Source organism: Pleurodeles waltl, chromosome 6 (genome assembly GCF_031143425.1).
Source record: "Pleurodeles waltl isolate 20211129_DDA chromosome 6, aPleWal1.hap1.20221129, whole genome shotgun sequence".
In the NCBI taxonomy this organism is placed as follows: Eukaryota; Metazoa; Chordata; class Amphibia; order Caudata; family Salamandridae; genus Pleurodeles; species Pleurodeles waltl.
This window is the reverse complement of record NC_090445.1, coordinates 43,463,854-43,491,722: the sequence shown is the minus strand read 5'-3', so window position 1 is coordinate 43,491,722 and position 27,869 is coordinate 43,463,854. Positions and strand designations below refer to the sequence as shown.

At 45.2% G+C, this 27,869-nt stretch overlaps 1 protein-coding gene across 1 annotated transcript in view; it reads right to left on the bottom strand.

The window, feature by feature from the left end:
- LOC138299142 (complement C2-like) overlaps nt 1-27,869 on the bottom strand; it is a 479,732-nt gene that overhangs the window by 178,563 nt on the left and 273,300 nt on the right. The window contains exon 9 of the mRNA XM_069237201.1: nt 25,020-25,109. Coding sequence (XP_069093302.1) covers nt 25,020-25,109 — 90 coding nt within the window. The remainder of the gene's footprint in view (nt 1-25,019; nt 25,110-27,869) is intronic.

Genomic DNA, 27,869 nt, shown 5'->3' with positions numbered 1-27,869 from the left:
TTCGGAGGCCACACACTTCCCAGTCTTGTTCTGGTATGTGAATGACCTGGGCAGTAAGGTGAAACAGAGATTAGTGACACAATATATACACAATATATACGTAGGCACAAACCTGATGTGGTCTTGCTCCATTAAACCCACCTGAGGGGGAGTGTTTATTCCTTTGTAGTGGTGCATATACTCCACTGGCTCATACAGGCTGCACAATAGGATCCAGGGGAGTGGCTGTCCTGTTTCAGGTCACCTGGATGTGGACGGACCCCAATGGCACATATGTGGGGGTGCAGGGGATGTGGGCTAGGACACATATCACTCTGGTTAGTGTATATGCGCTTCCTTGCCAGCAGGCTCCCATATTGAGCAAGATGGTCTCCTTGCTCCTCAAGTCCTCCTCATCCAAACATATCACAGGGAGAGATTTTAATTATGTAATCTCACTGGACTTAGGCCGTTCTCGGCAGGAGCCACGTTGGGGGTCACTGATCTGTAGAGGTGCTGCCATTTGGGGATGAGAGACTACTCCTATTATTCAAGGGTTAATGGAGTCCACTCCAGGCTTGATTATATTTTCGCCCCAGCAGGTGAAGCAGGTTGGTGACCAGGGCAGATTATCTGGCACGAAGACTATTGGATCATTCTGGGTTTCGGTGGGGAAGTGTTGGTGACTTGGGTCAGCAGAGTGGAAGTTGAATGTCTGAGATTTGCGAGACGTGGGCATCGTTTGTGAATTACACATTGACATGGAGCTATACTTCGCAAAAAATAAGGATTCAGTAAACTCTGCCCGGACACTCTGGGAAGCACAATAAGTGGTTCTCCATGACCAACCGAAGCACATCCATGCACAAAAAAAGTGAAGCAAAATGGAGCGGGTGGAGGAACTTGTGCACTAGCTGACAACCCTGGAGGTAACACACCGGGGACAGCCTACTCCACGAATACACCGCCAACTTGCAGTATTGCGAACAGAACATCGGTACCTGGTCCAGGGGGAGGTGCAACGGTCTCAATTAGCGATCCATCTTTGATTTTATGACAGGGGTGACAAAGGAGGCAAATTGCTGGCATGGCTTAGCAGGAAGGAGGCTGAAGGGCATTGGGGGGGGGCACCATCATATCACATGAGAAACGTATAACACGGATTCACAGATAGTGGGTGTTAGAAATGGGATCTTTGGTTGGCAGTCAGGTTACCCCCTGTCACAGGAGCTGCGTCAATCCGGTGGGCGATGCGTGGAAATTTCTGCTGCACGGCTGGCGCTTGCGTTGATTCCTCGCACGAAGTCGGGCTGCATCGTTCCAGCTTGGCTATGAGTTCATTCCGTGGGCCCTGCGTCGAAGTTCCAGTCGCAACACTGGCGCTGCGTCGATCTCCACTTCGTGGAGCCGGGCTGCGTCGATTCAGTTCGGGGTGCAGTGATTATTTTCACCGCGATGCAGGCTGTGTGTCTATTTTTGTCGCACAAGGATTTCTTTGCAGAGATTAAGGGGCTCATTCTGACCCTGGCGGTCATCGACCGCCAGGGTCGACGACCACGGAAGCACCGCCAACAGGCTGGCGGTGCTTCCTTTGCTATTCCGACCACGGCTGTAAAGCCGCGGTCGCCCAGCCGGGTCCGGTGGTTTCCAGCCGGATTTCCCCCGGCTGGGAGAATTCTCCATGGCGGCGCTGCTTGCAGCGCCGCCATGGGGATTCCGACCCCCTTCCCGCCAGCCTGTTTCTGGCGGTTTTCACCGCCAGAAACAGGATGGCGGGAACGGGTGTTGTGGGGCCCCTGGGGGCCCCTGCACTGCCCATGCCACTGGCATGGGCAGTGTAGGGGCCCCCTAACAGGGCCCCAGCAGGATTTTCACTGTCTGCTTTGCAGACAGTGAAAATCGCGACGGGTGCAACTGCACCCGTCGCACCCCTGCAACACCGCCGGCTCCATTCGGAGCCGGCTTCAATGTTGCAGGGCCTTTCCCGCTGGGCCGGCGGGCGCTCTTTTGGCGGTCGCCCGCCGGCCCAGCGGGAAAGTCGAAATGGCCCCGCGGTCTTTTGACCGCGGAGCGGTCTTTCGACGGGGGAAGTTTGGCGGGCGGCACTCGGAATGACCCCCTAAGTCTTTTTGGCCCTCAGACTTCAGAAAACAGGAGGCAAGCTCAATCCAAGCCTTTGTAGAGCACTTCTCAGCAAAGCCAGAGGGCAGCAAGGCAGCAGGGCAACAGCAAGGCAGCAGTCCTTCTTAGAAAAGCAGTCCAGGTGAGCCTTTTAGGCAGCCAGGCAGTTCCTCTTGGCAGGTTGCAGGTTCAGGTCCAGAAGGGTCTCTTGCAGAGTTTCTTTCCCAAGAAGAGTCTGAGTTAGTAGGGTCAGAGGCCTTGTGTTTAAATACCCTAATGTGTCTATGAAGTGGGGGAGACTCCAAAGAGTGGCTTAGAAGTGCACAAGGACCCCTTTCAGTTCCATCCTATCTGCCAGGGTCTCAGTAGGGGGTGTGGCAGTCCATTGTGTAAGGGCAGGCCACTATCCTTTGACTTGTAAGTGTCAGGTCCTCCACCCTCCCAGCCCAGGAAGACCAATTTAGTAAGCAGATATGTGCAAGTGTGACTGAGCATCCTGTGTTTGGGGTTGTCTGAGTGAAATGCACAAGGGAGCTGTCAAGTAACCCAGCCAGATGTGGATTGGAGACAGGCTGTAAGGCACAGAAGGATTTCAGTGTAGAACAATGTGCAGTTTCTAAAAGAGGCATTTCTGGAATAGCAATATTAAATCCAACTTCACCAATAAGCAGGATTTTCTATTACCATTCTGGCCATACTAAATCTGACCTGGTTACTCCTTTCAGATCAGAATCTACCACTCAAACAGTATATGAGGGTAGCCCTAATGCTATCCTATGAAAGGAGCAGGCCTCACAGCAGTGCAAAAACAAATTTAGGAGTTTTACACTACCACGCACTTAGGGGTGACTTATATGTAGAAAAAGGGGAGTTTAAGGCTTGGCAATTACTTTTAAATGCCAAGTCGAGGTGGCAGTGAAACTGCACACACAGACCCTGCAGTGGCAGGCCTGCGACATGCTTAGGGGGCTACTTATGTGGGTGGCACAACCAGTGCTGCAGCCCACTAGTAGCATTTAATTTACAGGCTCTGGGCACATGTAGTGCACTTGACTAGGGACTTACAAGTAAATTAAATAAGCCAATTGGGTATGAGCCAATGTCACCATGTTTTAAGGAGAACATATGCACTTCAGCACTGATTAGCAGTGGTAAAGTGCGCAGAGTCCTAAAGCCAGCAAAAATGAGGTCAGAAAAAGTGAAGGAGGAAGGCAAAAAGTTTGGGGGTGACCCTGCCGAAAGGCCATTTCCAACAGTGGGAGAATCTGCTTGTCATTTTGCGGAGTTCTATGGGGTGCGTCTGCTCCCCGATAGGGACTTCCTAGCTAGTGTACCGACCCCGGTCCTCTCTGCAGAGGACAGAATGGAGTTGAAGGAGGACATTGATCTCTCCGAGAGCCAGGTGGCCATAGTGCAAATAAAACCAGGGAAGACACCTTGTTGTAATAGCCTTCTGGTGGAGTTCTTTAAGAGATATGCTACATTATTAAGTCCCCATCTACTGAATATGTTCAGTGAAGCAAGAGATCAGAGAGCACTGCCTGCCGATATACAATGTGTGATTATAAGAGCAACACATAAGGAGGGCCAACCTAAAAACAGATGTGAATCATAACGTCCAGTCACCCAACTGAATGTGGAAGCTAAGATCCTCGACACTGTTCTGCCTACCAGGCTGATAAAGGTCTTTACCCTACTGATTCATGGTGACCAATCGCGGTTCATGCAGAGAAGACCCACCCTACTCAGTCTGCAGAAATTACCTAATTGGCTGGCAAAGGTACATGGCAGTCACCCCCCATTTCTTTCTTTCGATATATTTGGAAAAAGGATTTGAAAAAGCATTTGACTTGATACACTGGCCCTATCTGCACCAAATGATGGTGAAATGTGGGGTTGGTCCTCAGTACAAACAATGGGTGGCACTATTCTATCAAGCCCCGATGGCGTTGGTGAAGGTGAATGGGATCCGCTTGCACACTTACCCAAATGAGCGGGGCGAGGATGCCCTCATCCCCTCTCCTCTTTGCTCTTATGTTAGAACCATTAGCCCATAAGATCCAACATCATCCTGATATCTGGGGCTTTCGGGTCTCTGCGGCAGCCTCTGTGGAGGAGACAACTTCTCTCTATGCAGAGGACATCATCCTTTATGTGACTCAACCGCATGTTACGATCCTGGTAATTCTTCAGACTATAGAGGCATTTTGGGGCTACTCTGGATATAAAATTAACTGGGGAGAGTTAGTACTCTTGGTATATTTCCAATCGGGACGTGTGCACCTTCTAAAAGGGTAACATCTGCAGCAATGCCAAATAAGCCACCTCCTTCCTCAATCTATTTTTTATGCTGTTCGACAGAAGCTTGTTTTCTGAGCAGTGGTAGAGGAGAATGCCTGCTCCTTTAGGCCATCTTTATCCTTTGTTCTTCTCGCGCCATCGCCAGCCTTCTTTTGCACCTAGCGGTGACAGCTAGGATTGGCTGTGTGACATTAGTCCTGACTTTGTTAATAAATTATCAGCTAAGTATGCCAATCATAATTATCAGCTTTTCTGTGGTACAAGAGGTGCCCAAGGAAGATGACTCCTGGGCTACTTTCTACTGTATCTGGATTTAGTAAATTTATTGTTGTCTTAAAAGATTTGGGCATAGTGCCCTGCAAGCTCCCTGTCCTCCTTTTCACCCTTGTCATCATCCTTTGTGGAGAAAGACCCTGTGAAAATAGTGCTGGAAAAAAGTTCTGCCTCTAAGAATGGTTATGAGTCCCTTTGAGGATGAAGGTCGTGTATGTAGTAAGAGACATGCTTAGGGCTGCGGTGCTAACAGCAAAGGATATACCTTCTTCCCTTATCCTCCTTTTGCGCCAGAATGGGTTGCACAATACTGTGGAATACATTGAAGGGTGTGAGGAATGAGATAAAGGGAGCAATAACTTATCAATGGAGTCTAATAGTATCCTTGCCACAATCTGGTGTAAAATACGAATTCCTTAACAGCTACAAAGAGTGCCTTGAGGTTGCTTTAACGTTAAGACTCTGTTTTCCAACTGCAGCATTCTAAATAAAATGAGGCAGTACAAAAGGCAGTAAATGCCTTCATGGTTGCTGGGATTGCCAAAAATTATTATAGCGTAGGAACAAGATTCATTATATCACGGGGTTGGATGGTCAAAGTCACTGTCCCTTTGCACCTCCATCCGGGTCTCAGACATCTCCTGCCCAGCTAACCTGTGTCCTCCTGGGCATCTACCACTTTTTATGCCTTTCTTCTGTAAAACTGGCCAGTACCAATGTTTTCCCACACAGGATCATATTTCGGTCACAATTTAAAACAGTGGGTCAACGGTGTCGTTTTAAGGTCTTGTAAGGAAATGCCTCCTTGGCATGGTTAGCCCCTGACTTTTTGCCTTTGCTGATGCTAAGTTTTGATTGAAAGTGTACTGGGACCCTGCTAACCAGGCCCCAGCACCAGTGTTCTTTCCCTAAACTGTACCTTTGCTTCTACAATTGGCACAACCCTGGCACTCAGATAAGTCCATTGTAACCAGTACCCCTGGTACCAAGGGCCCTGATGCCAGGGAAGGTCTCTAAGGGCTGCAGCATGTCTAATGCCACCCTGGGGACCCCTCACTCAGCACATGCACACTGCCCCACAACTTGTATGTGGTGGTGGGGTGAAAATGACTAAGTCGACTTGGCACTCCCCTCAGAGTGCCATGCCAACCTCACACTGCCTGTGGCATAGGTAAGTCACCCCTCTAGCAGGCCTTACAGCCCTAAGGCAGGGTGCACTATACCACGGGTGAGGGCATATGTGCATCAGCACTAAGCCCCTACAGTGTCTAAGCAAAACCTTAGACATTGTAAGTGCAGGGTAGCCATAAGAGTATATGGTCTGGGAGTCTGTCATGCACGAACTCCACATTTCCATAATGGCTGCACTGAAATCTGGGAAGTTTGGTATCAACCTTCTCAGCACAATAAATGCACACAGATGTCAGTGTGAAATTTATTGTAACATGCACCCAGAGGGCATCTTAGAGATGCCTCCTGAATACCAACCCGACTTCTAGTGTGGGGCTCACCAGTTTCTGTCAGCATGCCACAACCAGACGAGTTGCTGGCCACATGGGGAGAGTGCCTATGTCACTCTGTGGCCAGGAAGAAAGCCTGCACTGGGTAGAGGTGCTTCACACCTCCCCCTGCAGGAACTGTAACACCTGGCGGTGAGCCTCATAGGGTTACCCCCTTTGTTACAGCGCCCCAGGGCATCCCAGCTAGTGGAGATGTCCGCCCCTCCAGCCACTGCTAACACTTTTGGCGGCAAGGCTGGAGGAGATAATTCGAAAAACAAGGAAAAGTCACCCACCAGTCAGGACAGCCCCTAAGGTGCCCTGAGCTGAGGTGACTCCTGCCTTTGGAAATCCTCCATCTTAATTTTGGAGGATTCCCCCAATAGGATTAGGGACGTGCCCCCCTCCCCGCATGGAGGAGGCACAAAGAGGGTGTAGGCACCCTCCAGGACAGTAGCCATTGGCTACTGCCCTCCTAGACCTAAACACACCCCTAAATTTTGTATTTAGGGGCACCCCAGAACCCAGGAAATCAGATTCCTGCAACCTAAACTACAAAGAAGGACTGCTGTCCTACAAGCCTGCAGAGACGACGGATGACGACAAGTGATTTGGCCACAGCCCTACCGGCCTGTCTCCAGAGTCGAAAACCTGCAACCAGTGACGCATCCAACGGGGACCAGCGACCTCTGAAACCTCAGAGGATACCCTGACCCCCAGGACCAAGAAACTCCTGTGAGCAGCGGCTCTGCTCAACAACAGCTACATCTTTGCAACAAAGAAGCAACTTTCAAAAAATTCACTCTTCCCGCGGAAAGCGTGATACTTCACACTCTGCACCCGACGCCCCCGGCTCGAGATCCAGAGAACAAACACCACAGGGAGGACTCCCCGGTGACTGCGACCCCGTGAGTTGTCCAAGATGACCTCCCTGGACCCCCACATCGACGCATGCAGAGAATCCAGAGGCTCCCCCTGACTGTGACTGCCTGTAACAAGGGACCTGACGCTTGAACCAAGCACTGCACCCGCAGCCCCCAGGACCTGAAGGAACCGAACTTCTGTGCAAGAGTGACCCCCAGGTGACCCTCTGCCTAGCCCAGGTGGTGGTTGTCCCGAGAAGGCCCCACGTGCCTGCCTGCACCGCTAGAGTGACCCCCGGGTCACTCCATTGTTTCCTATCTAAAACCCGACGCCTGCTTTGCACACTGCACCCGGCCGCCCCTGTGCCGCTGAGGGTGTGTTTTGTGTGCCTACTTGTGTCCCCCCAGTGCTCTACAAAACTCCCCTGGTCTGCCCCCTGGGGACGCGGGTACTTACCTGCTGGCAGACTGGAACCGGAGCACCCCTGTTCTCCATAGGCGCCTATGTGTTTTGAGCACCTCTTTGACCTCTGCACCTGACCGGCCCTGAGCTGCTGGTGTGGTAACTTTGGGGATGCTTTGAACCCCCAACGGTGGGCTGCCTATGCCCAGAAACTGAGACTTGTAAGTGTTTTACTTACCTCACAAACTAATCTTTACTTACCTCCCCCAGGAATTGTTGATTTTTGCACAGTGTCCACTTTTAAAATAGCTTATTGCCATTTTAACAAAGACTGTATATGATATTGCTTTAATTCAAAGTTCCTAACTTACCTGTATGGAGTACCTTGCATTTTATTTATTTACTTAAAATCTTCAACTTGTGATTCTAAAAATAAACTAAGAAAAGGTATTTTTCTATATAAAAACCTATTGGCCTGGAGTAAGTCTTTGAGTGTGTGTTCCTCATTTATTGCCTGTGTGTGTACAACAAATGCTTAACACTACCCTCTGATAAGCCTACTGCTCGACCACACTACCACAAAATAGAGCATTCGAATTATTTAATTTTGCCACTATCTTACGTCTAAGGGGAACCCTTGGACTCTGTGCACACTATTTATCACTTTGAAATAGTACATAAAGAGCCAACTTCCTACGGTTCTGCTATACTATTAACACTCTATCTTCTCTGGGCCTTCACTTGATTGCCTCAGCAGTTAGCATTTGGCGACTCATCAGCATTCTCCTAAGCATGCATCTGAGCTGGCAGAAACCAGCCATACTGGCTTTTGCCCACACACGTGTCCTTCAGAGTGTGCAGGCTAGCTAAATTGCTGCTAGCATTTCCTGAGGACCACTCACAGCGCCTCTCAGGCTTGGCTGTTAACATTAATTCTTCACTTTCAGGCTACAAAGGCATCAATATAGAGGGTCTCCCTTCCCTTTCATGAACAAAAAAGGAGAAACTCTGGTCATATGTGGTGTTGTCCCATCTGCTCATATAAAATCACTCAAAATTCTTCTTTCAGGAAATACCATTAGCAAACAACCTGACTACCCTATTTAGTTTCTTCCAAAGCTTATTAGTTAGGGGCCTCTAGACCTTCAATGATTTAATCATATCTTGTCTAGAAATCCATAATCACCATCAAAGTGAATTGAACCCCACTCTACACAACTGTAATCTGTAGAATACCCTCATTAAAAACAACTTAGTCAAAAACTCAATCACACTACTGGTAGTAATGTTTCTTACTTTTATTTTAAGCAAAACACTCTGGATTGTAGTCAGGTAAAATCATTATGCTCTGTCACAATTGTGACTTTTGTTCTTGTAGATATATCAATGCATTTGCAAATCTTGACTGCTGGAACCTTTATTTTGATCCCAGAAGACAGAAACTGTCCACCACTTCTAGCTTTGAGCCATCCGCTTTAAAGTTTGCTGCTGGACTTGTTGTCATTATTTCGGGCTCTTTTACATTTTGACGTAGTCTAATTCTTTCACATGCTGTTTGAGTTTTACCATTAGGACTCCCAGGTCTTCTTGACTTTTAGCTATGACTGTTGTGTCATAAGTATGGCAATGTTTTTTGATGCTCCTCCTGCCTATTTTGAATGCATGAGAATAATGCGATGTTCTCGGGTAACCATTTTTTGAAGGAAATTCAACACTTTGACATGATCGATATAATCAAACATATGGCTGAGGTCAATAAAGCACATGTTTGCTTCCTATTGGTATTCTCATGTTTTTTCAATCATCCATCTGTGGTATCTGTTCTTCTTTGTCTTTTACTAACCACAGTTAGTATATATTGTAATTCTCTGTTCATGTAAGGCTCTAATGTGTGTTAAATTATCATGAAGATTTTCTTGCTAGCATGTGAAATTGAAATTGTATGGTAGTTTGCAGTGTCTGAAGTTTCCTTTTGTTGGCATTGGAATGTTGCCTGATCTTTTCCAATCCTTTGGCAGCTGTATTTTCCAAACCTGTTGGCACATTTTGGTAAGCACCTTCACTGAATCTTCTGATGGTAACTTGTAATATTTCTGTTACAGTGCGATCTGGTCCACTAGCATTCTTCCATGTAGTTCTCTTAGGGCCATATGTATGAAAGCGTTTTCCCATAGACACAGAATGGGTAAAATCCTTTGGTACATCTGGCCCTTTGTGCTGTTTTGACTTCTTCTTCAATTACTGAAGGTTTTTATGAGAAATCTATGTCCTCCTGGATATCTTGCTAATACCTTGTAGAGTATCTTCGATGTTTGATATCCCTAATGTAAAGGTCTTCAATATATTCTTTCTAAAACTGATCTTCATAGCCTACATAATTTGGAACACATTTGTAATGATTATATTATGTCAGAGGTCAGTTCTACTGATGAAGACATCCCCTGTAGAACACAGTGAAACAGTTTGTGAATACCTGAATTATAAAATCTAAGTATCTAAGTTGCATTGAAGATGAATAACAAGTCTGTTTTGCTTTCAAGACATCAGCAAGATTTTAGAGACACAAAAATTTGATTTATGCAATGGTTATCATATTTAGTATAATGGTGTAAACCAACAGAATTGCACAGACCTCTTGCCCTTAGTACATCACGCACCTCCCTGTCCCCCAGTGTGGTGCATTGACCTTGCACCAAGGAAAGATGTTAACAAATTTACCCACAAGGTAATATACCCTTATATTAAGGATGAATACTAAATTAAGCCACATCAACAGAATAAGAAAAGGACTCCTAGACGGAGACCTACCCCACAGTTCTAATGAGATGCAGTTGATGAATTTCAGGGCAATATGGGAACCTCAGAAACGCTTATGACCAATCAATGCCACAGTACTCTCTCTAACCACCATCTAGAAGCCCCGAAACAAAAAAAAAAACAGGGGCCTTGTTTTAGGCAGAGGACTGGTGAAGGAGAAAATAAAGGAGCAGAAATAGGAATCAAGCCTTGTGGAAAAGAACTTATCCATAAATACACTCAGTGAATGGGGGGCCTATGAGTGGAAGCAATCAAAGGGGACACTTTGTTGTTAACCTAAGTATGGTAATTTTGATGGATAGAAAGTTATGTGTTCTGAATGGGGGTTTGCAGTTTGTTTCCTCCCATGACCCCTTCAAAGCAAGGACCGAACTTCATAACTTAAAAAAAAACATATGTTTTTCCAAGCCCTCTTGCTAATTCAACTGACACAGGTTTAATGAACAAATTTAATTTTGTGCTTCCTCCCTATGGAGTCCCTCCAGAGTTTGTAACCTTTGAAAAAGCTGTGTTAAAAGATCTGGAAGTTTTGGGGAGAAACAGCAGAAAACTTTAATAAAATGTCTAAAATAAGGAGACAAGCACTATCCTCCCTCTCAAACTAAAAGCAGATAATAATGAAACCAACCGCAAAGGAAGAGCCATTGGCCTTCAGGGCAAAAATTACTGGAGGGCGGGGAGGCCTACTCCTTCTAGAGAATAACAACCGTAACAAAAATGTTCTAAGGGCCCTTACAGTGTGAAATAGGACTTTTGATTATTAAAGCAGTTGCTGCAGTGTGGCTGTCAAAACAAACTTCTATTCATTGAGGAACCCAAGACTCGATACTTCTACATCCTGCCTAAAATCAATAAAGTTCTTACAGCCCTCTCCAATACACCACCCAAGAAGACCAACAGTGCACTGGATCTTTGTTAGAACTCAGAAGCCTTTCACAATGTTGTGACTTCTTTCTCCTTCCATTGCCAAAGCCATGCCCCCATACCATAAGTACACAAAAGAGAACCAAGTGCTATCTACTACACTCAATGTTGAATCCTCATATTAATATTTCAAAGGAGACAACACTGAGGGTAATTATTAAGATCCTGCATGAGTCTGATTGGCACTACCAAACCCCCATATCTTTAGTAATGGCCTTTGGCCGAAATCACATTAAATAAAAACTATGGTCTCTCTTCAAGATAGTGAGCATCGCCCTTGTGCAAGTTGCAGTGTGGTAACAGATTAAGAGTTCTAAGATGACCAATGCAAAGCTGATCAAAAATTACTTTTGGTCCGATTTAGAGTTTGGCAGATGGGTTACTCCGTCACAAACATAACGGATATCCCGTTCACCATATTACGATTCCCATAGGACAGAATATCTCTTGCGTTTGAAACAGAGTAACAACATCCACCAAACTCTAAATCAGGGCCTTTATCGTTACGTACTGTAGGACCTAACCAGGATGTTCGCTGAATTATGGGGAGACATTCTGTCAGTTGAGATTCTCTGCTAAAGCGCTGAAGAGCAGGAGGTATCAAAACACACCCCTGTTTCAATATGTGCTTGTATACATGATGACCCTGAACTAACCTCACTGTCCCTTCATACAGCAACTCCTGTCCATACCATCAAAGGTGGTGCTATAATCCACAGAACATGAGAATAGCTGCGGAGCGGATGGATTTTAAGGACAGTGGCAATACATTATTAAAAGAGCAGCACTGCGCATGAAAAGCTATCTGATAAAAATAATGTTGTATCAATTAAGTATTCTACCAGAAAACTGCATCCAAAACACTGTGCTTCAAAATTTTAGTAGCCAAAATATCGACTACAACAATATCATTATGTAAGTACATAAAGGTAAATAAAAACTTACTATACATGAATACACATATGTACTTGTTTTTAAGTGTAGTCATTTCAGTGAATATATGTACAACATATATTTATATGTGTGATATATTTACTCACAGAAAAGACCAAAGTCAAAAATTGAGGGCGACAGACCCCAAAAAAACGTTAAGGCACCAGTAGTCTGCCAGCCGTATTTAGATGTTACAGCTCTGCAAGCAGTGGACTGGCGACGGATTGATGATGGATGGAGATGGCGGTGGGACCCAATGGATTTCGTACAATGTCAGGGGCTATGGAACTATGGAATAGAGGTAAGTGACACACACACACTGTCCCTTAGCCATATATGTCACCCTGCACTACACACCACACAACACACCACATTCACACAATAACCCACTGCCATTTTAACAAAACACAGCCTGTACATGCTGAAAACATACATTGATAGCCATCCATGCCACAACATACACACACCATTGACAAAGCACCCACATACGACACAGCCACAACAACCAACAAAACTACACACCTTGCTACACAAACTCACACACAAGCTCAACAACACACAGCACAACAACGTCTGCCACACAACAACTCTCACCTGAATGTATCACACAGCAACACAACATACACAGCATCAATCCCACATGGAAGCGACAAACATACAGATACAACCGCACGACCCACTCCAGCTCCCTCCACCTCAACCAGTCAATTCACATACACACACACACCTATACATACGCGTACTGCCTCACATGCATAATAGATGAAACAAACCTACCTGTACCGGTCCCCTTGCACTGTGCACACATGGACACCACTGACAGGTGTGAATGTACAGTCACTGTGGTGCCAGCATTCATTTAGCAATAAATACTGACACCACAATGACAGCTGTGTCTGTGTGCAATACCTATGTTGTGCCGGTGTGTCCCCAGCCTTTTGTGACACAACTGTCTCCCAGAACCCTGCTGACTTCTTATCACGCCATGCACGCCCAGCCAACCCTGAAGAAAAAGCTGAAGAAGCTCTTGAAACAGAGGAATACATCTGGCTAGTGGTGGACCTGGCATGACCGCTTCCCATACCTCTTGCAGTGGTAGTGGAAGGCGCTGGCCAAGATGACTGCTTGCAATTGTCCATTCGATCCTGCAACTGGCACCCTCTACAGCACCCAATGACCTTCTGTACCACTGAGGCCAAAGCCACACTACAAGCCCTTTATCAAGCCTGCCACAAGCTCCTGAAGAGCGAAGAAGGGTGTCTGCTGCGTGGCCTCCACCTCGTGCTGCCCACCTGACTGAGGCAGCGGGCCATCCTGTTAGCACATGGAGTCCACCAGGGGATTGTGAATTTAAGAATAGGCTTCGGAACTAGGTCTGGTTCCCCGAGCTGGACCAACAAGTTGAGGACCTGATTAAAGGGTGTCTTGTCTGTCAAGCAAGTGGAATGTCTGACCCACCAGCACTGGTCATCACTGAAGATGGCCCCACAGCCCCTTGGCAGAGTCAGTGTTGGGAGTATTCCTGATGGATCTCACATATTAATAGTAGTGGATGACTACTCCCTGTACCCAGAAGTGGAGCTTGTATCGTCAATGTCGGCATGGGTGGTCATCCCAAAGGTAGAAAAAATGATGGCCACCCACTGACTTTTTGAAGAGATCCGCACAGACAGAGGACCCCCATTTAACAGTCGTAAGTGGTCTGATTTTCAGAAGTCCCAGAACACTAAACATTGGCAGGTCATGCCTAGGTGGCCCCAGGTGAATGGGGAAGTGGAGAGGTTTGTAAAGACATTATCAAAAATGATCCGCATTGCCATAGCTGAAGCACAGAACGTTGAGAGTGCCCTGTGCACTTTTCTCCGTGAATACAAGGTTACACCCATTGCCACCACCGGAGTCACCCCAAGCCCGCTATGTTTTGGGAGAGCAGTGACTGTTGCATCCCACACCACCCTCTGTGGGACACCCAGACAAGTCCCCACAATCGATCAATGGAATCAAGGTCTTGCGAAAACTACTATGCTTCACAGAAACAGATGGCCCGAAAGAGCACCATCCACGTGGAAGACACTGTACTAGTCAAGGACCTCCACCCGGATGGGGAATTTCGGTTACCTTTCGAGGCAGAGCTGTGGACAGTGACTGCCATCAAAGGGACCATGATAAAGGCTGAGAAAGATGGCAAGAGCGTCACAAGGAATGTATCCCAGTATAAGGAGTTCTCCACTTCCTCACCCTCTGGTAACAGAGGAGATAGCTTTCTGAGTGACGGATCTCAGAGCAACCCTGAGGATGCTGCCCCTTTACCTGAGTCTCCAATGCAAGGAGAACACTCACAAAAGAGCGTTGTGGCATAGGAACAGCCAACAGCACCTGGACCTTCCCCTTCTACAGTTGTTAGAGCCTGGGATCCAGCAGGTGAGGTGCTCTCACCTAGTTGGACCCAAGAATTACTGTCAAGAAGATCTGGGGCTGGGTAGTACAATCTGAGGTCCAATTTTGAGCCGTCCAAGCGGTTTGCTGATTTCTTGACAGGCTAGAGGGATCTCCACCTCTGTAGTGGCATTCTTTATGTCCCGGCCACATGCTGGGTTTTGTGTTTCAATGTGTTAAAGGCTGGTTCTGTTTAGTCGTGGGTTATCATTTGTGGTTTTGGTTCTCATCTTAAGTTGGGAAGGAATGTAGTGTTGCCTGTACACGAGCAAACCCATGATGCGGTCTCCATGAAGGGGGATATGTTAGCACACCCCTCTCTACCAGGGCAGAATGGTTTGGGCCAAGGTAGCAGCAAGAAAAAGGTTAAATAGGCTGATGTGCTAGGAGCAGAGGACAGTAAGCGCACAAGTAATAAAAAGCAGTGCCAACCACTCCTGGCTATGTGTCATTACTAGGCACCACACGACAATGCAGATCTGGTGCTAGTACCTTTCAGTGGCAAGAAAAGGGCAAGACAGGCTGATCTTGACCAGTTCTCACATCCTTCACATCCTTCAATTAAGCTCTTGGGCAAAACACAACAGAGCAAGATTAAGGAAGCAAGTGGCATACCATATGGGCATTGATGACAAGTTCCAAAAAGAGATGGGGAGAGTTTACTGTGTCAGGTGGACACCTGGGAAAGGAAGGGCATCTGTGAATAAGGGAAAAGAGGTTGTGTAAAGCCTTTACCGGCCTGCGCTGAGAAAGTGCAGGGAGAAGCGAACAGTGCAATGCCAGGATAAGGTAGCATTAAGAAAAAGCAGTTGGTCTGTCGGGAAAGCATGGGTTAGTTCTGTCTGCTGGATGGCAGTGCAGTCTGGAGAAAATCAAGTTCCTTTAAGTGAGGGGTATTTGTAGTCAACCCAGTATCTGTTCCGAGGCCACTTGTCAAGCTCTAAGGGCACACAAACAGGTTTGATGTGGCTGTGTGGCAGGTCCCATTGTGCTGTGGTAGCTTGCGCTGTGCTTGCATGTCCAGGTGAGGGTCTGCAAGTTACAGCGAATCTTACAGCATCTGCCTGTTCTAGCTTTTGTTCAAGCAGTAGGGATTAATGCAGTTTGGGCAAGTGCTGAGCAGGGTCCAGTTAAATTGCAGGTGTGGAAAGAAAGAATGTGCATGAGAGGTCAGGAAAAAGCATTAGAAAAATGGGTTAACTAAGGGAGTTCAAGGGCACAGGGTGGAACTAGCAACACTTCCAGCTGGTAGCAGTTCGCTAGCTGTGACAGACAACAGTTACAAGCAACAAACAGCTCATATTTGATGTCACTATGCAAGATGTCTTAAGGGTTCGAGCATGCAGACCTGAAGAGCAAAGCAGGCATAGGAAGGGGGAGGGAGGGTGAGCACAGACAGATGCAAAGAGATCTAGCAGAAAGGAAGAAGAGGGGCGCTCAAGTCAGTGCCCAAAGAAAGAATGAGCATGGGTGGCCCACTGCTACGAGGGAGGAATGTAGCCCCCCTGCTGAAAGGAAGCAGGGGAGCAGAAAAGTAAAATGATAATAAAAGTATTTTATTATCAATTTATTTTCTGCTTAGATAGGATGGGGCCAGCATCCTCCGCTAGGTGCACTCTAAGTGCACATGTCAATTTGGCCAGCCGTCAGAGGCCGGCCAATCCAACATGCACACTTCGAACTCTCAACCCAGCTGTGTTTCATAGCTGGGTGGAGAGCGAGCAAGTCCAGGCTCCCACTCCCTCACAGACAGTGGACTGGAATTTAAGCCAGCTCAGGCCAATTTCAGCACTTCTCTCATGCTGTGTAATAGCATGAGAGAATCATCTGGATTTGGTGGGGGGTGGAGAAAGGCAGAAGCACTGAGGCGGCGGGAGCAGCAGAGCTGTGGCTGCGTGGCAGGTAAGTGCTATTTTAATTTTTTTTATTATTTCTCCTCCACTCCACGCACTGCCCCACCAGCCCTTCCTGCCAGCATGTGCTCCTGGAAATGAGAGACCCAGCTCACTGCATGGATCTTAAACAAATAGTTAAATCCGATTTAAATTAATTTACCAGTGCAGTGCAAATGTTGAACAACAAGCAAGCTAACTTAAATTTGTGCAATTGGTGAGCGCAAAACACCCAAGCACCAGACAAATAAAACACCGTACACCCATTATATAAAGGGTTTAAAAAGTACATCAATCACAGCACGAGCAACAGATGGCAGCAGGGGGATACTAATCAAATCTAATTAATTTGTACTTGGAGGGTGCACCCCAAAAGTGACACATGCCAAGTGCTGCCCAATGAGAAGGCAGCAAAGAAGAGCAACAATGATGCCAGAGATTGGTAAGCTATGGGTGGGTTCCAAGCCCATTATTAGACCAAGAGTCTCACAAGCGAGAGCGGATGCGCTAGCACATGCTCTCACAGGCTCAAACTAAACAGACAAAATCACAGAAGGCTGGTATTTTTTTTCTATTATCAGTACACACTTCAGAGAGTAAATATATGCAGAAAACACTTTAAAACTTTCATTAGAGCTTCTAAATAAAATAAAAAAAACAAAAGTCCTGTTACAAATGAACAAAGGTGATTTTAAATGAAGTTCCATTCAAGCAGCCTTTGGGGCTTTGCAGTGTATTGAACATGAACAAATGCCTGGTATGTGTCCTTTGAAAAGGCAATCAAGATCTGAACAGATATTGCTGAAACAGCCTAATCGTGTGGGGCGTGTGCATTGAAGAAATAAGAGGAGGCAGACTAATTTTTAGGTTGAGCATTCAAGACCTCTTGTATATACTTTAGTATATACTTCTATACTTCTTTGTGGGGTCTCTGCTTTTTCACTGGTTTGTTTCAGTGTCCTTAACAAATCCTTCCTTGCTAGTGTTCAATCCTTACTCTTTGTCCCACCTTTTCCACAGTTGTACACTCCCCTGGAGCATGGCCCTAGTACTTGTACCCTTCCACTTGTGCCTATGAAGCATGTGCTTAGGGATTACTTTGTTCAAAGGCTAATAGCATTTGACCAGAGCGCTGGATGCTTCAGTAGCCCCAGTCTGTTTCTATTAACAGGGCTCTAGTCTATTACTTACTTTTCATCTGCAGTGATGTGTGACTTTGTTTATTCCATTCATTACTCTCCCTCGCACATTTTCTGTTCTTGCATTACAAATGCTTGTTCCTTTTGTCTGTCTCTGCGAGCTCTCAGCAGCGCTTTGAACCGGCTGCTTACGTCAACTGTTTTACTTTTTATTTTCAGTTTGTGGCAAGAAAACGCTAATAGCTGAAACTCGAGCGAAAACAAGACCTATTGCAGTTCAAATGCTTGTTTCATTCTGGTGGCATGTTATATTAACGCACTCAATTTCTTCCGTAAAATTCTCCACGTGGTTAAGTGTAAATTGGTGACTTGCAAAACATGCGAGGCTGGAAGGGCTCCGCAACCGTGTCCCAGACTGGAAACAAAGCAACAGGACCCTATTTTCTGAGGTGCCAACTGCATTCCAGGCCTCTTTACAAACCTGATGCTAGGCAACCGCTATCACCCATCAGGATCAATCAGGGCATACTGCCTATTTCAAAGGCATAAATCACAGCCCAGCAAATAGAGTCAAAGGTGAACTGAACAGCATACAGCAAGCGTGGTGCAGTATCCTCAGAAACAGTAACACTTACTTCGTTTGAGGATTAGATGATTGGAAAAAAAATAACAATGTAAGAGCACAAAGGTCTCCGGTACATGATTAAAGCCAAAAACATGTCTGGTTTCTGTCTGCACAGAAATGGCAGACGGAACGAAGCAGTAATTCTGCGGTGATTGTGTATGGTTGATGGTCGCAGTTGCGAGGGCCAGTGTCTTACTTACGCCATTGTAGAACTATCCAAATACGACTGTCTTTTCAATCTTCATTATAAATTAAAGATATTGATGCAGGCTTACGTTATTGTATATATACTTGGTGGATGTGTGTGCGTGCAAGTTCGAGCACGGGTTTCCACAAAGACTTATTAAGATGTTTCACAAGCACAAATTACCATGTTGCACAAAGTTTCAGAGCAGTGCCTAGGAGCAATGTCAGTTTAGGAGTTATGAAAGGCAGGTGAGCCCCGATAACACAGAAGATTAACTTCATGCTTAAACACACGCAAGCACAAACATGTATATACAGATATATACATATGTGTGTGTGTATAAGTGAGTCTTCACATAAATAGATTGGAGCGCATGCTCGCAGATAGTAAAAGCAAATGCGTGCATGCACATTTAGAGTAAAAGGATGCCTTTTGGCAGTTTGCCTCTCGCGTATATTGTCCTGGAATGGCTTTCAGGATGAATTTTATCGCCTCAATAAGCATAGCTGCCAAGGTTTCAGATTGCTATGTGTGACATCTTCATAATGTCAATGTAATTATAATTGACATTTCAACAACTATGAGTAATCTAGCGCGTATAGCTTATATCGCTTCAAGGGGTCCTAACGTTTATACTGGAGTATGCTGTTGGAACAGTGAGGTGCTAATGGTCTGGTTAGTCAGTGGCTTTTACTCCAAACCAAAACACAAGGGTAAAAGACATTGTCATTTACAACGCCAATAGCTCTAACTCTTGCAGATGCAAGACCTATTGCATTGCAAATGCTTGTTATCTCTTGATTTCACCGACAGAAGTGGAACAGCAGAAGCCCTTGCTGCAGGAGCAGCTGGTGTCTGCTCATAACATGCCCCAATACAGATTTAAAAACAAAAGAGACTGGCTGCAAGCTGTGCTTAATTTCCCTGAACGTCAAACAATGCAGATTATTGTATGGCCTTTAAAAATAAAGGAAAACGCGTGTCATGCCCCCAGATGGCACTGCTATCTATAAGTAAAATACTACAGGGATGCAAATGACTGGGGCATGCCAAGTAGATTTGGCCAGCTCTTAGGTACCATAAAGTCAATAAAACTATACAACAGTGGTTGGAAGTGTTCTAGAGGGTGCTGTCACCTGACTGGCTGGAGTTTGGTTCTTTTTTTTAAAAGGATATAGATAAGCTGTTTAAGTGATTGTTCATTGCCATTATAGCCTATGATAATGATACATACTGCTTTATTATGGTACAGTGGGACTCCCACTTAGACAATGGGGAATAACTCAAGCATGCAAATCTATGAAAGAAACAATATTGGAGAACCTTTAATAACTTAAATGCCCAATTTTTAGAGTCAAAAGTCAAGAGTTCAAACCAACTATTGTTACAACAGTGACATTCCTGGGTTTCTCTCTGGATAAGAACAGCAGTGAGACATTTTCTTTTAATGCTGTGGCATAATGGCCTGTGGGGGCTTGAAAGCCATGAAAAGTTAGCCAGATTGGGTCATGTGTGGGACTTCTCGGTCATGACTGCCAACCACAGTATTTAAACTTCAGGAAGGCACTAGGAAACTGCCTGGCAACTTCACATTTTATTGGCTCTTTGTGTTGCTAGTTCGTCCAACATTCACTTACCTTTGTTTTCTCCCGTCACAGTTCCTCAGTTCCTTGATGTCCTTGTCTGTTTAACCAGATCATGCTCTTTGGATTCTGTTCATCTATGGCGTACTTTAGAGTTTTTCCTCCTCTCTGAGTCTTTCAACCTTTGCCTGTTTATTCACAACTTGCTCTTCTGATTCTGTTTTGGTTCTGGTGCTTTTAATGTGAATTTACCTGTACAACTCTGACTATTTTGCTTCTTATGCTAACCTGTCTCTCTGGACTTTGCTTTGTCTTTATTGTAAAGTTGTGTTTCTATCATTCTCTTTCCCTGCTCAGATGTATGCTGAATACATGCCTGAGTTTGAGGATTACAGGCTTCACTTCCTCCAGGCTTAAGTTCACTGATCCCTGCTTTCTGATGCCAATGAGTATGTATGCATATTGTATGTTTGTTTGGAACATCATGCAGTTTTGATTTCACAATGCATGCACCTTGTTTGACTAGTGAGTCTCTACGAATACCTGAACTGTGACCAGAAACGTATCACCAGAGAAGGCCATACCAGAGAGTAGGCCAGCTGCTTGTCTCAGACTCTCTGTCTCTCTTTATATCTCCTCCATTCCCCTACCTCTCCAAAGTTTGACCATCCCTGATGCATTGTAGTTGGTACAAATATGGATAGACTCTGCAGAGTGAGGCAGACTTTTGACAAACCTCGTCAGATAACACTCACAAAGCAGTAGTGATGCCATAGTGAATGTTTCTACCTTGCTGCAATGGATGCATCATACGGGCACATCAATAAATGCTGACTAATTGAAACTAGCTACCATCGATTCACCCATGAATGCATCAGGCATCCGACTGATCGCAGCCACTCTAACAGTCTCCACACAGTAATTTGATGCACAATAAGTCATTATGATCAGAGGTCTCTACACATGGATGCCCAACAGCTGAATGTTCTGCAAGCATGTTCTGGCAGTGAAAGAATTTGGGTAGGCCTCTGGAAGAAACATGTCACCAGAGTGCTGCAACTAGGAACAGAGCACATGGGTCTTTTTATGTACTACAGAAGAACTGGACTGGATGAATGAACAGACTCTCCAAGCATCCAAAATGTTCAGAGTCCTGTCGAAATGAGCAATAAGGGCAGCTAGCAGTCACAGCCTGCTCAGAGGCAAAAGATGGGCAAAAGAACATTTCTTTACGCCCAGAGTGATTAGGGAAGACAGTTTAATATAGGTGACTACCATTGGTTTCAGAGGGGTACCTGCCATTAAGGGCCTTTACAATAAGAAAGAAAGCCAACAATGGTTACTGAGTGCATTCCCAAGACAATTTGTTGAAGCCAATAAAAAATTAGCTCATTGGAGTAAAGCATCTTTTAAGTCAGGCAAAATATATTTATGATAAAAAAAATTAATGAAGCATCTGGGAAGTACTCAGATTGTATTACTGAACCTATGACCTTACCATAACCAGCAAATGCAATTAAAATCTGTTTCTTTGTAATCCTGGGTAGCCCTGTCTCTTTTTGCCTTAAGATTACTTAGCCAGAAGACCACACAAATCAGAGGATAAACTACTATGTTTGTGCACTGTAGTTAACTCCTTTTGAGCCTGTATTGTTACGGGTACATATTGGGAACCACTGTGAGCTGCTTCTTTTCAAAAATAAAAATACACTAAGATTAAAAAGATTACGCTGTCAGAAGAGAAAGTTTAGGAAGAGCAGAATGACAATGAAAAATAACTTGGAGAGTAAAAATAGGATAGTCGATTGGGAATGGCCATAAAAATATGAGCCCATGTTGACATGTTTAGAACAGACTCCAGAATTAGTAAATGCCATACATTAAAGTGCTCTATACGTGCTCTATAAAAAGCCATCTGGCACCTCCCTCAAGTGTATTGCTTTTAGTTTTCTGAGTAAGATCTGCTATAACAGCAAATTTGCATGATATACCCCCTGCACGAACAACAGCATCAGCTCCAACAAATGTGTTCTTGGTTTTCCAGCTACTCCAAAGGTCACCAGTTCAAGTGTCATCTGTCCTTGATTAGAACCAATTTCCGTGAAAGGACCCCCTCTCCCTTCACCTGGAGCAGTGAATCACACAAGAAAAGGGAGTCTAGTGAAGCATATGCTCCCTTGCCAGACAGACGGTTGCAGGACTGCCCTTGGACACAGAAGAACAATCCTGATAGTTATGGATCTTCTGGGTCACATGACTGCAGACTTTGCAGATGGAAGGCTTCTCCTTATAGGGTGGAAGGGTCTGCTCCAGGTTGCTCAGAAACAGGGACAACTACTAAGGAGAAACCTGAAGCAGGAGGGAAGAGGAAGTGCTAGAAGGTTGTCCTTCACATGGACATAAAAGCAGGTGATTGTGCACAGGAGAGACAGCGTGGGGTATAGGCCAGTAGCTCCTTATGCTCACATAAAAAGGACTCTATACACATTGAACCTCTGGGGGTGTTTGTTGTTATTGGGAAGCTGTGTTTGTTGTGCTGCAGAGGCTAACTCATCATCAACCTGCTGGGTTACGGATTGGTAACACAATGGGTTTGAGCTCATCGGACACAGTCAATTCAGGCAAGGTCTCCAGAGAGACGATTATCAATAAATCAAAAACGGGAAGCTTTTTTTTTTTTAAACAGCTCTGCTACCTAAAGAAACTGAAGCTGCTTCAAAAATTATGTTTGGAAACACACATTGAAAATGCCTTTCAAGCTCACAACATGGGTTTAGACGATAAGCAAAACCCATTCTGTGGTTGCCGGGATTTTGCAAATCGAATGGTTTGCAACTGCAAAATGTCTTTCCGCATCTGGCCTGTATTCCACTCTCTTTGACTTTGGTGTTTTGGGAGCTAGTTGTGAAGGGAGTAGCTGATGGCTCTTTTAACAACTAAGGCCCATATTTACATAGAGTTTGCACCACTGGTATCTCACTTTTTTTCACACACCGCAGCGCTTTCTTTGCTCCATATGTACAAAGGCATGCATCTAGGCAGATGCGTCACTTTTCGTCAGGATGCAGTGTTTTTTGCTTCATCGGAATTGGCTGTGTTGCAAGATAGGCGTTGCTTCGAACAATCCCACGCAGAACTGACACATCCATATGTACAAGTTTTCAGGGAAGTGAGGCATCATTGGCAAATGACTGGCAGAGTCTAAAGTGCATCAAATTTCCTATGCCTCCTTAACCCAGACGTTAAAATGATGCATTGGCTTTGCAATAGTGATATGACCAACTGAAGTCACTTTACACACTGGAATATGTCTTCATTTCACTTCCCCTCTACTGGTAGTGGGACTACATGTGTGAGAATCACGTTGTATGACCCCTTGACCAAGCTAGGACCATGACACATATGATTCCGTCAGGCTATGTGAAGTGTAAGTTTTGCAAGTAGGAAGGGGTCACTTAGGGGGTCATTATGAACACGGCGTGTTCATGCTGGTGGTCCTTCCATAGACCGCCAGCCCCCTTGAGACCCCGCCGGCTGCATTACGAACATTCTGCTGGGCCAGGACATTGCCGATGGAGCCGTCGTCAATGCCTCATTGCGGTGGGTGCAGCAGCTCCCGTCGCGCAGATCACTGCCCGTAAATCGGGCAGCGACCTGCCAACGGGGCACTACACGGGGATGCATGGGCAGTGCAGTGGTCCCCAGAGGGGCCCCTGAGCACCCCTTCCGCCAGCCTGCGCTGCCCTGTCGGATAATGTAATCCGCCATCGTCAGGCTGGCGGTGGCGGAGGGCCGCCACAGACGGCCCTCACTGTGTTTATTATATTTATATTATATTTTATTATATGGCGGTTCAGACCGCCATGCCGGTGGCAGTCTTTTCCGCCGGTATGGCCGTCTGAACCACCGGGTTCATAATGAGCCCCTTAGTCCAGGTCTGCGTACTCCAAAAGGACAACAGGTATGTACACTCATAAGGTAGGTAATACATATATTTCCACTTCACGTTTGAACATATACTTGTAGTCACTTAGACTGGACTGTCACTCAGTGTGTCACACATACGCAGGTCTCTACATAAACATGAGTACATTATGCCACTCTAATGGAAGATAGACATACTGCATGCATACCCACTTACATCCAGGACCAATGTAAAAGTGTACAGTTTTACAGTCTTTTGCATTGGTCCTAAAACATTAGGCTCCTTGCGTCATTTCAAACTGACAGAGCATCTCTAAATTGTGACGCATCGCTGAGTTTCGTCAGTTCTGTGGCTAACTGTAGCTAACTGTAACGATGCCTACTTTTTGGGCAGAATTGTTATGTCAATGTTCCCACAGATGCGTCAGAGTTTCGTACACACCTTTGGTCCTTGTGTCACGGTGCCTCATACTGGATATATGGCGCATCCATGGAATTGTAACGTATTTCTGCACATCGTAAATGATTTTGATGCATTGTTGCCTCAACACAGCGATGCGTCATTTCTTGTAAAATATTGCCCTAAAAGTGCCTGGGCAGATAAGGAAGTCATAACTCTACTATTTGAAAGAGAGGATCCAATGATATTCTTTTACTGCATGCTATTTAAATAGGGCTTGGAAGCAAGGGAAGAGTTGTTGGAACCTACAGATGCATCACAATTGCTGTAGAGCAGTTTTAAGTCACTTTTATGGGAAAATGTAGAGGGAGTGACATAAAAGCTTTTGTATTGGTTTATGTTTTAATGTTAATTTTATTGCTTTCATTGGCAGATTTTTAGGGTTGTTTGCCATCTGTGCCTGTAATGTTTATTAATTTTGTGTGTTTCAAATAACTACAAAAAAGCTACAGGCTGACTGACATAATCATCTAATATTTGATACATGAGTGCTGTGGACCTACTTTACAGTGTAGTGATAACCACGCATTATCTGACACAAAAGCTTTAATTCTCCACTGTAGTATACGCAGAAGCACAAACAATTTGTGACATGCATGAGAAGAAAGTTTCCAGTGAGTGGTCTTATTTTAAATGGTTCAAAGATAGCAAAAAACTCACCTAGGTAATCCTTTCTAGAAGGTTCAATTTTCAGAAATTCTGTTATTTTGTTGATGAAATCTTTTGGCCGCCCCCCCATGTTCGATTTTCCTGCAAAAGGGATGCAGTCACAGTGTTAGACAAAGTATTCCCTCTTCAATAAGTCATTTTCGTGGCAAGTGAACACAGAGAAGATGCTGAGCCTCTATAGCACTAGTACCTTAATTAAGAAGCAGTCATATACAGCACTTTGCATGGTTTACTCTGGGTCTATGTTTTAATATGGGACACTCAAAGAAACAATTTTCAAGGTGATTCATTAGACACACCATGTCCCAGATCATTTTGTAGCACCTGCATAGTGGTAATTGCTGAAAGACCTCTAGCACCTCCTCCCTCCATTTCAAGGTCTTCTTTTGGATGCAACCGACCTTGCCCAGCTCTTCCATCAGGTACATGATGTCCCAACATTAAGATACTCTGCCCTCTGCCGTCTTATCTACCAAGAGAAAAAGCTCCCAAACTCTCTTGGACAGCAGGCAGCCATCACAGTGCCATGTTCACAATAATACATACAGCCTCGAGGCGGAGTCAATTGTTCAATGCCAACTTCAACCTCATTTCACGTTCATCCCTAGCTGCAGCCATATCACCGCTCACCGGAGAGACCTTCACTGGCTCCAGATCAAACAAGAATCACCTTCAAGCTCTTCACACACTCCTACAGGGCCCTCCACATCATACCCGCATACTTCAACCACCAACTGTCCCGCTACACGCCCACCAGACACCTCGCTCCACCCAACTTGTCCTTGCCACAACCCCAGGGATCAGCAAGAACTCAGCTGGAGGAAGATTCTTGCCTTAGCACGCGGCTCAGTCCTGGCACGCTCTCCCGCTACACCTCAGGCAATCACCTCCATGGCCTCAATTCAAGAAGGACCTAAAGACCTGGCCCTTCGACTGAACTGCAACTGCCCTCCACTTAGCTCCTTGGGACCCTTACGGGTGCTTAATCGCTCTCTAGAAGAACCTGATTGGTTGATTGATTTTTCAAAGGTGATGAAGGCCACTTTCCCATTCTTAGTGCCAGGTAGACTGGGATCAACAATCCTTGGGAAGGCGTGGGGCAACAAACTCCTACCTTCATCAGCTCAAGGCTGGGGAGATGAATGTGAAAGAGCTTTTTGTTTATCCATCTCTTACCGGCCTGTATGGCATGGCCTGTCCAGTTATGTGCATTGTAGCATTGGCCCTCCTTCTGCGCTGTTTCTCTTTTTATTGTTGTGTTAAAATGCTCTTGAAAACTGAAGGTGCGCAACGTTTTAATGTGCATAATCTTCAGAGTTTACTGAACCTATTTTCTTCCTGAAGAATTATGAGCAATGAGAGACATATACAACAGTGACACATGCAGGCTGGACGTTTCTTTTTGCATGTTGACTCGAAATGGCTAAATACACTCGAAGGAGGCAAGCACTACATGACTTGTAAAATTTGGAGTTTTGTGCCCTGGTTCTTTTAAATGTTTTTAAAGAAACTCAACTCTCAAAGCTGAAATACTATTTACATTATTTCAGGAAACTGATACGGGATCCTATTGTAACTTTTAACCCACTGACCAGTGTGCACCAAGTATGGCAGGCTGAAAGATTGGATTTTGAAGACCGGCCTCCTCAAACTTTGTTTCAATTGGTCATAAGAGGCTACAGTTATGAAGAAACCCATTATGTATTTTACCAGGGAGAGATGTCACCCTTCACTACAGAGGCACAGTCACACCTGTGTTACACACGCACATACACACAGACTCAGAAACAAACCATACAGTGCCTGACTGCAAGTGAATGGCTGAGTGAAAAAAGAAATAGGTCCTGTCAAAAATCTGCTAACCTCTTTGTGGTGTGACAGAACACTCACAACAACTCACAACCCCGAGCAAGGACACAAGAAGAGAGACTCAATTGTCCATTTGACATATTCTGCATCTTAAAGAAGCACTGGCAGCGTTAATAGGTCTTGGACATGAAACTTCCTGCCATTGCCAACACATTTTTTGTTAGACAGACGATGTGTATGTGCTTATCCATGGTGACCATCTTGAAACAGGTTTGTAAATCAAAACAAAATGAACTTGAAGATGCTTCACACAGGTAAGTGTGCATCTGGGGCGACTTTATTAAATGCAATTTGTTTTAATTTCAAAAATGGCAGTCAAATTTGGTTGCTGTGGATGTGCTCCAATCCATTTTATTTCAATAAAACCTACACACAGATGGTCGCTGTGCACGTGAACCATCCGTGGTAGCCTTCTTTGAATGGGATTTGTTAAAAATAAAACAAAGACTATTCAGAGATGTCAGTCTTGCTAGCATGGCGGGCTTCTATCTCAGTATGATCAAAGAAACGTTCTGAGATGGCCACTCTCCAAAAGTGGTTTTGTACGGTATAGAACTAGAACTCATACTTCTTTCTTACCAAAAGTAGCTTCGATTTCCCTGTTAAGCAGTCTGTTTCTATGACAGTGTTCTGTCCAAATATGTCTTCTGTGTCAGAAAAGTCTCTGCATATTCTTGATCTTAAGAAAGCATTCAACTTAGACAAGGATAAAGATTTAAGGACATCAAGTTGCTTATATGTCAGCCAGGGCTACAGTAACACAGGAAAGCCTTTTCTAAACAGTTTATCTCAAGATGCATAGGGGGTTATTCTAACTTTGGAGGAGTGTTAATCCGTCCCAAAAGTGACGGTAAAGTGACGGATATACCACCAGCCGTATTACGAGTTCCATAGGATATAATGGACTCGTAATACGGCTGGTGGTAAATCCGTCACTTTTCTGTCACTTTTGGGACGGATTAACACCTCCTC